At 39.6% G+C, this 13,363-nt stretch overlaps 1 protein-coding gene across 2 annotated transcripts in view; it reads right to left on the bottom strand.

Annotated features, from left to right (window-relative positions):
• PCDH17 (protocadherin 17) overlaps positions 1-13,061 on the bottom strand; it is a 293,915-nt gene extending 280,854 nt beyond the window's left edge. Inside the window, exons 1-2 of one of the 2 annotated variants that reach the window (XM_040341339.1) lie at positions 12,558-13,061; positions 8,935-11,470 (exon numbers count right to left, since the gene is read on the bottom strand). In XM_040341339.1, the coding sequence (XP_040197273.1) occupies positions 8,935-11,412 (2,478 nt within the window). In that variant the 5' untranslated portion in view covers positions 11,413-11,470; positions 12,558-13,061. The remainder of the gene's footprint in view (positions 1-8,934; positions 11,471-12,557) is intronic. The other variant, XM_040341337.1, reaches the window with a different exon arrangement.
• Between the last annotated feature and the right edge of the window lie 302 nt (positions 13,062-13,363).

The following is a 13,363-nucleotide window of genomic DNA, read 5'->3' as shown; positions in this document are numbered from 1 at the left end:
CCTTCTTGCTTTTAATTCCCAATATATAACCATACATTCTGCTGTTGGCATTGCTACCTTTTAAATCCTAATCTGTTTTTTTTTATCAGAAGCAATTGCACATGTGCCCTTAGCAGGGTTAGATCAATTTCAATTCCAAGGTGCATTAACTGTTTAACCTTTTGCAAGCTAAAGGGGGCTGTGATGCAGTGCAGATAAATACTCTGCAAGCCCCTTCTGACAGTAAAATTCATATAGGTTTGTAGTCCGGTCTGATCTCACGCTTGAAGGTTTAGGATTGGATGGTTGTAAGAACAAGCAATTAATTTTCCTCTTAAAGCTTAATGTCCCATGCTCAAATCTGCCTCTCATTCTAGCCACTGTTATTGATGCAGTGATTGTTTTAAACTGCATCCTTCTTGTTTCATAACCCAAGCCGCTGAAGGGTATACAACAAGCTGCTAAAGGATATCTTGGAAATGAAATAAGATGCATTTTAATATCCAGCCTAATGCAATAATGGCAAAATAAATAAAACTTATTGCATTTTATTACAATGGTGCCCGGTGACAGAAGACTTACAGGAAGTTCGAATTGATTAAAGGAAAGCTTCTACAAAACATGCTATTTATCTTCCTGGACAAGAGTAATGAAATTAACAGTATTAGACTATCGAAGCTCTGAAGAGCTGGGAAAGCAGCAAGTAGTGCAAGCAGGATTGTCTTCCCTTCAACATCAGTATTCTGAATGCCTTCAGTTCTGTGATGTGGAAACCATTTACATAGTGATGGATTTTTCAGAATATCACTGCATATGCTAGGGTATAATTCCCATAGAAAATATTTCATGTTAATCGTATTGTAACCAATTTGATCCCCACTAGCACCTTTAATCACTCCTCACCATTGTGGCTGCATTAAATGAAACATTCTGTTAAAGAGTCTGTCTTGCTTCTGAAATACCATGCAGATAGGTGGCAATATTCATTGCAGGGATGCTGCCTAAGCCAAAGTATATCTAAGAACAAAATCTGCTAATGGTGGGAGTAAGCCAACGAACTTCCAGGAATTCCCAGGATGTGTTTGTGTGGAACCCACCCCCCAGTGCTATTTCTGATGCCTAATTATTATTATAGATGTAACAAAGCTTTGTTCTATTCTAGGCTAGCTGCAATAGTTTAACTACTGTACAGTAAAGAATTATGAACTATGTGTAAATGCACACCTCTGTATCAGTATGAACACTTAGGCTCCTTTCACACGGGTGGACCGTATGTCCATTTTTCATCAATCCGTTTTTGGATGAAAAACGGACATACATGTATCCCTATGGGATAGCGGATGTCAGCGGATGAACATCCAATGACATCAGTCTCCGCAATGCTCCAAAACTGATGACGGAGGTAAACACTATTTTTCCATCCGTCTGCGGATTGGATCAGATAAAAACTGAAAGACGGTCCGTTTTCATCCGATCCCCCCCATAAAGGAAAGCGGAGATCTGACCGGTTTGTTTCTGCACAGTGTGCAGAGACGGACTAGTCATGCGCTGGCTCAGTGGGGATTAACTGAGCGATCCCCGCTGAGCAAGCGGATGTCCAAAAACAGATCATCCCAGTATCTGCACGTGTGAACGGGGCCTTAGAAACCTTTATAATTTAAACAATAGACAAATCAATGTAGACCACAGCAATCAGTCAGCCTAAAGCCCACAACACTCAGAGCTAAAAGTTTCTGTTCAATCTAATGAGAAGTGAGAAGGGAGTGAGAACTTTCCTGACCTTAAAGTGTTACTAAACCCACAACAGTAAAATCAATCTATGTGTGCAGTAAAGCATGTTTGTTATACTCACTGTGGAACCTAAGGGGTTAATCATGCGCATTGTGTAAAAAGGCAGTTTGATCCTGTCTTCTCTGATAATCCCCTTCATTTACTGTCCCCAATCCAACTGCTGATAAAACAGAGCCTTGGAGGCACTCTGCACATGCTCAGTTTGATGTGTATTGCTGGGAGGCATCTGATCTGCCCATAGTCAATCATGTCCAGACAGAGGGTCAGGAGTCATGCAGCCTCATAGGTATGTCAGAGGAGAATGAAAAACACCTACTGCAAGCTTTAACCAGTGCTCAGCCAGACACTGACAGCTATATAGGGTTCTTTACTGTCAGAGCGTTAAGGATGTGGAATTCTCTTCCACAAGCAGTGATATCAGCAGGGATCATCAATAGTTTAAAAAAAACTAGTAGATGGGCACCTTAAGGATTACAACATACAGGGTTATACAATGTACTATTGACATAAACACAAGCACACTCAGTGACCACAGGTTGAACTGGATTGACTGGTGTCTTTTCTTTAACCTCACCAACTTTGTAACTATATACTGCTGATGAGAAAGGGTAATTAGCAACTTATGTTTACTAAATAAATTTCATTTCCATGTTCTGTGTACTGTGGGAGACCAGGTATATTGAATGCAGGGTCCTGGGTTTAGTAACACTTTAAGGGTCAATACCCCCCCCCCTTTTCTTTTTTTTTAGGGCTGCTTATATGTCCATAACAGCATGAAACACCTCAGATGTGCATTTTTATGCAAAGAGACGTTGATTTTTACAGACTACCTGGCTGTTTCCACCATGGCAGTACGCTAATTGTTGGCGATTTACAGCCTTGAATGGCTTTGTAAAGGAGGCCTAAATCTTACTAACCAAAATTAAGGCAGCATAAAAAAACATTAGAAAGGTTCTAACCCCTTACCACTCAATCCAAAATCAACTGGGCTTTACTTTGTTAACTTTGGTGCAAGAGTAATTCAGTGATAAAAGATGTGGAGTAGGAAAAGTAGCATTAGTGTTTTAAATTGGGAAGTTATATATTTACAATGTGCAAATATTTCGGGCAATCACAATAGGGTGTGTTACAATATACAGAAAACCACAATTCAATGCATAAATCATGGGAAAACAAAACAATGTAAACAATGACCTAGTTAAAAAACAATCATCAGAAAATCATTTTTGTATTTTGGCAGTTTTCAGATAACTAAAGGCACATTTTTTTAAGCACACTTGTTTTATTTTAGGATGATTATTTTTGTAGGTATAGCTAAAGATTTATAAATATAATTCAATGAATAATGAACAAGGGGTAGTTCACACTATCTCTTTTGAGCTTTACTGATCTGCATAGATTGTCTCAAGACAAGAACATAAGCAATCAATTGTTTTCTTGGTCTCCGGTTCACACCAACAGCAATGCATTGGGGTGGGTTGTGGTGCACTGCAAAAATTGCAGACAAGTGCATATACTTGAATGAGGAGTAATTTTTTGACACTTTAATAAAATAAAAAATAAAAAGAGAGGGGGGAAAAAAGTACCGGTAACTAGCACCAATGCAAACCACCAACACTCTGCATAATGGACACCAGACCACATGCATTTTAGCATGCAGGCGTGAACAAACCCAAAACAATATCCATAGCATGCAATGACAATATACTAAAGACACACCAGTGCAGATCATCTCAACTTTCAGTTTTTCTTAAGCAAAAACAAGCAGAATAATCCATAAATCTTTTGGAAGGGCAAAATCTATATTAAAAATTATATGCCTATAGCAGCCAGTCAGAATCACATATGTCCTGGTCTGATGTCATCACAGTAACATTAAATTGGTTTCCAGGCTTTACTGCCCTTTGTATTAAATGCTATAATTTCATATAGATGAAAAAAGTTTAGTTTAAACAGTAAGTGTGAATCCTAACAAGGATTTAAAGATGCAGTCAAGACAAATGAGCAGAAGTCAAACGTATGAAAGTTTATATTACTTCGAAAAAAATATATAAAATATTATTTTCCAGTTATTTCTTGGTTCTAATGGTTCTAATGATCATGTGTGGTCTGTTTGTAGTTCATGCTTAAACTGTCTTTTTACTATATATGAGCTGATCTGACACAGAAGCAATGTTTAAATCAACAGTAACATATATACTGTAATATCATAATTCACAAAACCCACACATGACAATCAATAATAAATAGGGTGACTAGTACACCAAGAAATGTAATAATCACGTTAAGGTTAATGCATTATTGTCGATATTGGAAAACATATTTTAAATAAGTCAGCTATATTTTAGTAACAGACACTGTTCTTTTACAGATCAGTAGTGTCATATGGACACTAGTGACAATGTAAAAAAATGTAAGCTTTTAAAAGATTAAATAGTCTTCAGCCTTAGGGCCCTTTCACACGGGCGGACGAACGGACCGTTTATTACAAGTCCGTTTACGTCCATAATGATCCGCGTCCGCAAAGATCCACTTTTTCAGACGGAAGAAAACCCTAGTTTTCTTCCGTCTGGCGGAACGGATCGGATGAATACGGACACACGGTCCGTATTCATCTGATTCCCCATAGGGGAGAGCGGAGGAAAGACAGGGCGGTCTGTGCACAGTGTGCGGGGACCGCCCTGTCCGCCGACAGCTCAGCTGGGATTTACGGATGATCCCCGCTGAGCCGACGGACACACACGGGGCGGATCCATACGGATCCGCTCCGTGTGAAAGAGCCTTAAACGTAGTAAAAGTAAAACCTCTACTAAGGAAAAAAGGGGAGGCTGCTTTAGTTGACGACTTTCAAAAAATCCTAATATTGGACAGTCACTGGCTTCAACATATCAGGCCCCAAACATGAAACAAACATGCAGATAATCTACAACTTTATTCTGGGAAGTCAGGAAAAGGGTGGTTTTGGAAAGCACCTTCCAAATAACAGCAACTTCCATACCTAATATAGCTTTTGATACCAGAGCTCTAAATAAAGGGCAGCACAGCAGCTTAGTGGTTGCAGTATTCAAGTCCCCAGTTTAAATCTCAATCAAGACACTATGGGCTTGATTTACTAAAATTGGTGAGTGCAAAATCTGGTGCAACTGTGCATGGCAGCCAATCAGCTTCTAACTTCAGCGTGTTCAATTAAGCTTTGACAAAACAACCTGGAAGCTGATTGGTTTCTATGCAGAGCTGCACCAGATTTTGCACTCTCCAATTTCAGTAAATCAACCCCTATCTGTATTGAGTATGCTTGTTCTACCTGTGCTTGTGTGGGTTTCCTCATGATACTCCGGTTTCCTCCTACTCTCCAAAGACATGCTGGTAGATTCATAGGCTAAATTTATCTAAATGTACAACACTGAGTTACAATTTTAATATCATAAGAATACTGTACTCAGTGTAACTTTCTGACTATCAGCAAAAGATTAAACTGGTGTGGATGCAAAAAAACTGAATATTCTACAACTCTCAAATACTTTGTTCTACATCTCTGGAACAAATGATACCCATGTTCATACACTTGATGTAGGTTAACTGATCTCAGACACAATATTATCCAGCTAGACTGAGAAGATTTTCTTTATTTGCCTTTTCCTTTATTATTTAAATAATGACCAAAAAACAGCATACAGAAAAGGGCTGTGGTTTGGTATGTTCACTGGCTCTTTTTCCAAATTGTCCCAAGTATGTGTGTGCGCATATATATGCATTGTTAGCTCCTTGAAGGGGTGGACTGATGGGAATGTACAGTATGTAAAGTCCGGTGTAAATTTTTGGCACTATATAAATACATGTAATGCAGGTTACCTTTAAGAAATCCCTGCAAGGATATGTGCCTAACTCATAAGCAACAGGCACCCTGATGACTACATGAGGATGTGCCAATGACAAGTGGGATAAGACTATGTTTATTATTCAAACAATCATTAGTGTTAACAAAAGACAACCGGCCAGTTATGATGTGTGCTAAAATTAGCATTAACATTGTGTCACAATCATAACTTTTGAAAAATGCAGCACTTAATGAGTATAACTTTCTGCCTTTCTACAAAAGGAATAAAATTGAATTTTCTACAACTCTTGAATACTTTGTTCTACATCTCCGGTACAGTACAAATGATATGTACATTCATGATACACGTGATGTGAGTTAACTGATCTCAGACATGATATTACCTAGCTAGAGAAGGAAGAATTGCATTATTTGCCATTTCTTTCATCATCTAAATATAAAAATGACCAATAAGCAATGACAAAAGAGGGCTGTGATTTTGTTTCACTAGTACCATACATTTTATTATCAGGCTCAAGTGAAGTCATTGCAAGCAATTGAGGTAATATGGTAAAAAATCTGAATTGCATTTTTTTTTAAATCTGAATGGTTGCTGTTAGCTACTGCACATATATTCTCAAATAAAAAGATTATAAAGGCAAATAGACAGACAAAAAGATGGACAGAGAGACTGTGAGAGATTAACAGGCAGATGGATCTTTTGTCAATAATTAATTAGTTAGATATAAAATAAGAACTGTCAGTACTGGCTCTCATGCCTGAGCCCCCCTACTTATCCATTATAATAGAATGAGAAAAGACTGCCAGGCTGGTTTTAGAGCAAACAGAACTGTCTAAATGCATTGAGTTACAATGTTTACACATACGGTACAGTGAAGTACATCATCAAAGGAATGAATCACCATCACAGTCGTAACTCTTAAGATTAAGATCAATACCACCCATAAGTCACAAGTCCAATATCAAGGATTAAATTAATAAAAGAGCAGCAGCTTAATGCATAGCCAATTTCGTAACTATTAGCTCCAAAATTTGTAGTCTGTTCTATTCCGAATGCATTTGTAGTACAATAAAGCATTTTTACACATTTCTGAGATTTGTTATGCAGACATGCATACAACATGTTGTGATTCATCCCTGTCCTAATAAAGTAAAATGGACCCTTTACTATTATCTAGAGCCATAAAAGAGTAATGTTCCACTTTACATGCATCTCCAGCTCTAACTGTACATTAAGTGCAGAGAGTTCTTTAATATTTAAGTGAATGTCAGGGTTTGTATCTGTTTTTAAAACATGTCAGCAGGATGACCAATGCATACAAGATGACCAATGCATATGGGTGCATGGCAATTTATTTTCCTGTGCTTCACAAATAGACATATCCTGGGGTTGGCAAGATATATAGATTGGGTTCTGGAGAGGTATAGATAGACAGATCGATCAATCCTGGAGTTGTTCAAATATATATATATATATATATATATATATATATATATATATATATATATATATATATATATATATATATATATATATATATGTCCTGAAGAGGGATAGATAGATAGATAGATAGATAGATAGATAGATAGATAGATAGATAGATTCTGGGGTGGGGTGGTATGAGAGAAAGGAGAGATAGACTTAATAATCCTTTAGATGGACTCCAAATTTATATTACCCCTCAAACCCCCTCCCGGGTAGCCCTATAGCTACACCCCCCCCCCCCCCCTCATACAAACTCCACTGCTTTGGAAATGCTAAAATGTATTTGGTCCTGCCAATAAAGCATATTTGAATTTGGATTGATTTTGAAATTGACAAGAGAGAAGGAATGAGAGAAAGAGAGAGAGAGAGAAGAGAGACAGACACAGAGACAAGAGTGAGAGAATATAAATAAAACGAGAGAGAGAGTGTCAGAGAGACAGTTGAGAGAGATGGAGTTGGTAAGATAGATAGATAGATAGATAGATAGATAGATAGATAGATAGATAGATAGATAAGAATTAGTTGCAATCAGACAAATTAGGTAGGTGGACAGAAAGATAGAAAGACAGCTTAACAGTTAATGGAGGCAGAGAGGAATGATATCCAGTTACTTTTAGAACTGAATAAAATTATATTTACAAATAGATAAAAAGATAAAAATTATGAATCAAAGCCATTTGGTTACATATTTTTAGCAAGTATTATATATTACCATGATAATAATCATATTAATAATAATAATATGGGCAGAGAGGAAGAACAGTATGCAATGTGTTTGCATATTACACAATGTAGCCAGGTACAGTTATTAGTTATGCTGCCAGCCCTGAAAACTACATGTTAGATCTGCTACTTTTGCAGGCAGCCTTGTTATATACAGTCTGTCAGTCAGTGTACAATCATACTGCATGCACTGATGTGGGTGATGGCAGTTATCAAGTGTAAGGCTGTGATTAGTTTTGCACACATGTTGCATTCTATGACAATCTTTAACACATATAGATTGGTCTGACATACATGTTGCATACTATACCAGCACCTACTGACATGTTGTTGATTCTAATCATTAACAACAAAATGAACTTAAACCACTAGACCTAAGCTGACAAGAAAATACACAACATACTCAAGGTTAATATTGTATACTGTTTCGGCTCACCTTGACATCTACCAGTTGTGGAATTTAAGCTTAGGCTAAAGATGACCTTGTTTCCATGGCAGACTATAGCCATGTCATTTACATGCAGTTAGCTGCTTTCTGCCTTATCTAGAGGTTGCTGACACACAAGCTATAAATAAAAGTTCCCTGAACATAAATATATGTATTTGTAGTATCTCTGTGATTCTCATATATGGATAATAGAGCGGAAGTTACAGTACACATGTTGTCACTCAGAAGGACCCGCAAAGCCTCACTCAGCCAAGCTTTGATAATATTTGAAAAACTGACAGAGGATCTCAATGTTTGAATGCCAAAGAATGAACACAAAACATACTGTCAACAGGGGTTATTTTCTCTATAAAGCAAACAAAGGGAAAACAATTTACATCTAAGGGATATTCACTGCACATCAGGAAATTGCATCAGTCTAATACTTTCAACAGGATCATGCCCAACACACATACTGCTAATAACTGGAAATGCTTCCCACAAATTGAACTTTCATATTAGGAGGGGGAAATGATATGCTGGCTGTACATCTTGTTTGTTTTCATAATCATTATCAGATGAGACCTCAATAACTAAGCTTGAGAAGCCAAGTAGCACAAAGCTTGTCACATACTCAAGCAGGCAGAAACTATTCAACCTTAGCTGCATGTGCATGAGTGTTGACCGTACCTGAATTATAGACATCCGATTTGACGTAGTCTCAGTTGTGCTGCTCACTGGTCCAGTAAAACTGTTGTGGCAGGCAACATGGCCTTGAGGAACAGTCAGATTGTTAGATGTAGGTTTCAGGTACATCACTTCTGAGCGAGGGGAACTGAGTGGGAGACGGGTCTGGTAATCAAAATACATTGGAGATGTAGCAAGTGAGGGGCTGCTTACCACATTCATAACATTCATGGCATTTCTCTCTTCTACTTCACTCTGGACTAACATAATGTCATTCTTGTTGATTTTTTTCTTCTTGCTTTTCCCAAGCTGGGGGTGACTGTATTCTGCAATCCTGCAGTTGTAAGTTCTGATTTCTTTATTTTCCCTTTTACACTTAACAGCTATAGTGATCATGGCAGCCAACAGTATTATAGAAATTGTGCTTAGCGTAACAATAAGTGGTAAAGACATATCCCACTGATGATGATTGCCATTGACCTGGGGCTCTCCCTCTGGTAGAGATCCAGTAGACGACCTAATGATGAGTTTAGCCACAGCCGAGAGTGCCGGTTTCCCATTGTCAGTCACTTTAATCACCAGTTCTACAACTGGTGAAACGTCTTCCCAATATGGATTGAGAGTTCTAATCTCACCAGTCACGGGATCAATTTCAAACAGGTGCTCTTCATTCCCATAAGCAATTTCATAGGTCAGTCGTCCACTTTCTCCAAAATCATTGTCCATGGCTCTGACTGTGCTCACCACGTACCCCACACCTACATTTCTAGGGACATGGATTTCTGCAGTGTCATTTTGCAGGATAGGTAAAGAGATCACTGGTGCATTGTCATTAACATCCAGCACAGTCACTCTCACAGTAACATTACTTTCCAGGTGAGGAGAGCCTGAATCTTTTGCAAGAAGTTTAAATTCAAAATACTTTGTTTGCTCATAATTAAAAGATCTAAGAGCGTAAACTGCACCATTGGTTGGATTTACAGACACAAAGGTGTAAATTGACACATCCCCAACATAAGACGGCAGTATAGAATAGGAAACTGTGCCATTGTGTCCAAGATCTGGGTCATGTGCTACAACAGAACCTAAATATTCCCCTGGTATGTTGTTCTCAGATACTTGTAGCACATGTAGTCCTTTGTTGAAAGTGGGTGGATTGTCATTTTCATCTAGAATCTTAACTGTAAACGATTTAGAGGAGTTTAAAGGAGGGTTTCCATTATCTCTGGCGATTATGGTTACATTGTATTCATCCTGTGTCTCGCGGTCAAGAGGCCTGTCTGTGACGACCGTATAAAAATTATCATAGTTCTCTTCTAATTTGAAAGGCACATTGCCTAGGACCCTGCACTGTAATTGTCCATTCTTCCCCGAATCCTTGTCAGTGACCCGCACTAAGGCAATAACAGTGCCAGGGGGTGCTGCCTCACTAATTGCTCCCTGGCGGACTGATACAAAGCCAATAGATGGAGCATTGTCATTTTTATCTATCACTTTAACTGTAACTTTACAGTGTGCAGGGATTGGGTTTGGGCCTTGATCACGTGCTTGCACATCAATTTCAATCAGGTTGTTTTCCTCATAGTCCAGATTCCCCTTGACTTGGATAACCCCTGTGTTGGGATCAATAGAGAAGAGTTCATGAACCCTGTCTGGCGCATAGCCACTGAAAGAGTATATGACCTCACCATTGGACCCTTCATCTGCATCTGTAGCATTGAGGTCAATGACAACTCTACCAATTGGGGAGTTTTCTGGGATTTCCACCATGTATGAAGGGGCTTCAAAAACAGGGCTGTTATCATTGGAATCTATCACTTTGACGTTTATTTGCACAGTGGCTGATCTTGGTGGATTGCCACCATCTAAAGCTGTCAAGATTAGGTTGTGGTGACTTTGCTCTTCTCTGTCTAGTGGTTTATCTATAACTAGCTCAGGGAATTTGGTCCCATCTCCTCTGGACTTCACATCCAATGAAAACAGTCCATTATGGTTGATAACATAGGTCTTCAAGCCATAGTCCCCAGAATCTGGATCATGGGCACTGGTAAGGGGAAACCTTGTTCCTGGAAAAGCATTCTCTGAAATATCAATATCGATTTGCTCCGAAGGAAAATATGGTGAATTGTCATTAATGTCCGTTATGTCCACCTTCACCATATAAATTTCCTTATCGTTGGCAAACACCTCCAAGGTCACTTGACATTTTAAATTTCTCCGACATAGGGTCTCCCGGTCAATCCGTTGTTTGGTAAACACCAATCCACTATCCTGCTCCACATCAATTAGGTTTGGTGCAGAGTTTTCCAGGACTCTGAAGTTTGATTTTTTGCCCCTTTCCGAAAGGCCAACCTTTACATCGTTGCCTAGGTTGCCAACGATGGTGGAAGCTCCCGCCTCCTCGGGTACAGAAAAATTCAAGTTTTTCAAAGTCAGGGCAGGAGCCCACAAGAAAAATAACAATAAAACGGAAAGGTACATCCCCAAACGTGAAGAGACTTCTCTGCCTCACTCTCCTTTTCTTCTCAGCTCTCTGAACCTGTTGATTTGAAGAAAAAAAAAACACCTGCAGTTAGATAAGCAGCAAATGGACCATGGCAGAGAAGGCTGGCAGGGTTAAATCAGTGATTGTTTTCTGCTGGAAAGACAATTCTTCACAATCCTGTCAAAAGCTAACAATCTCTCTCTCTCCTCTTTTTTTTTTTTTTAATAAGATATTAATTGGAATCAACCATTTAAATACTATATCCCTGCTGTGCCATAAAGAAGAACATCAAGGTAAAATATCCTTATCTTCTCAACGTTATTGTTCTGCTATCATTACTAGCAATTTGAATTCTCTATTAAAGATGCATTAATGCACAAACCGGCTTGCAATAAACATGATTTGTTTGAAATTGTAACCTCCGCTCGCATCATTCCAAACAACTGCACGCCGAAAATAAAAAAATAAACTCTCCGGTGGGCAGGGAAGGCATTGAAACCTGGAATCTAAAAATGCATCCTGCACATGACAATTAGCAGGTCTGGAGGGTTTAAAAAAAAAAAAAAGAAGCAATGCTGGTGTCTAATACCCTCCTATCACATCACCTTTTGAATACCATCTTTTCACAGCATAGGGGCTATTTCCAAGAAACGCTGTCACTGCATTGGCTTACAGGCAGCCCTATTCAGTTCATTTTCAGTTCCTTCTTCCCTACACTAGATCAAATCAACAGGCAAAGCATGGCTGGATGCACAAATGGAAAACAGGACAAATACACTTCATAGCAAGACGGCCAGTCCTTGGATTCATTGGAGCGATGGAAAAACATAGAAATATATAACAAAAAATAATAGTAATAAAAAAAATACAAAAAAAAAAAAAAAACCTTCTGAAAAGGGGTGCCCACTAGGGGTCTAATTGTTTTCTTTATTATATCTTTATTTGTTTTCCATAAAGTAATTACCTAGTAGATGACACATGTAGGTGGGATTGGTGGCCTTTAACATATGAATGACACACACAGAATGCAGATGTTTATGAAGTACATGAGTCACATCCAGTTAGGGGAAGAAGGGGGGTGGGCAGCAAACATACAGGATGCTCAGCATGGTGAATGAGGAGAAAGGAGGAAAGCTTTTACCTTTTCAGAGAGCACAGAGTGTCTGCTCCTCACTGCTCCTCTCTACATGGGCTGAGCACTGCTGGCTGGGGCTCCTCTCCTCAGTCTCTTCTCCTCTCCTCAGTCTCCTCACCTCTCTGCAGACAACACCACCAGTTTGCCCCCCAAATGCCAAGCCCAGCACCATGGGCAGCTCCTGGTCACTTCCAAACTAGCCAGTTCATGCCTGTCTCTCCTCAGACAAGCGAGGAGGAGGAGGAGAAGGAGGCAGTAGTAGCAGCTCTTAGAAGCCTCTTTGCTTTCCCCTCTGCAGACTCATTGCAGCTGACAGCACACAGCTACTTTCCCCAGGCGCTCCTCACACGGCGGGGACACGCTAGCCATACATCCATTCGGGACCAAGCGACGCAACAGTTGGCTGGGCGAGCTTTAATCCTTTACATCCCGCATTGTCTAGCGTCCAGCCTCAGCTCCAAATGCCTCTTTACTGACTGACTCTATTCACCTCACGCTGCTGCTTAAACATTGACACTGTTCTGCTGCCAGCCAATCTCGGCCCGCGACACGCGCCCGCCCCCGGTGCCGCGCCCGCCAATCGCAAGGGGAAGGGAAGGTTTGATGGGCGTCTGAGGCTTTGGGAGTGCTTTGTGTCATTGATTAGATCGGTGAGGGCTGACATGGGAGGGAGGAGAGGACAAGGCTGTCTTCTAAGTCCACTGGGTGACTTCTACTACACTCACTGCGAGGAGGAGGAGGAGAGTGCAGGGATCACAACACACATCTAACGTCACATCACTATTCATTATGTTTTATACTAACTCATAATC

The sequence above is a fragment of the Rana temporaria genome, chromosome 2, assembly GCF_905171775.1.
Source record: "Rana temporaria chromosome 2, aRanTem1.1, whole genome shotgun sequence".
Lineage (NCBI taxonomy): Eukaryota > Metazoa > Chordata > Amphibia > Anura > Ranidae > Rana > Rana temporaria.
The sequence above is the reverse complement of the archived record's forward strand: the minus strand, read 5'-3'. Positions and strand labels throughout refer to the sequence as shown.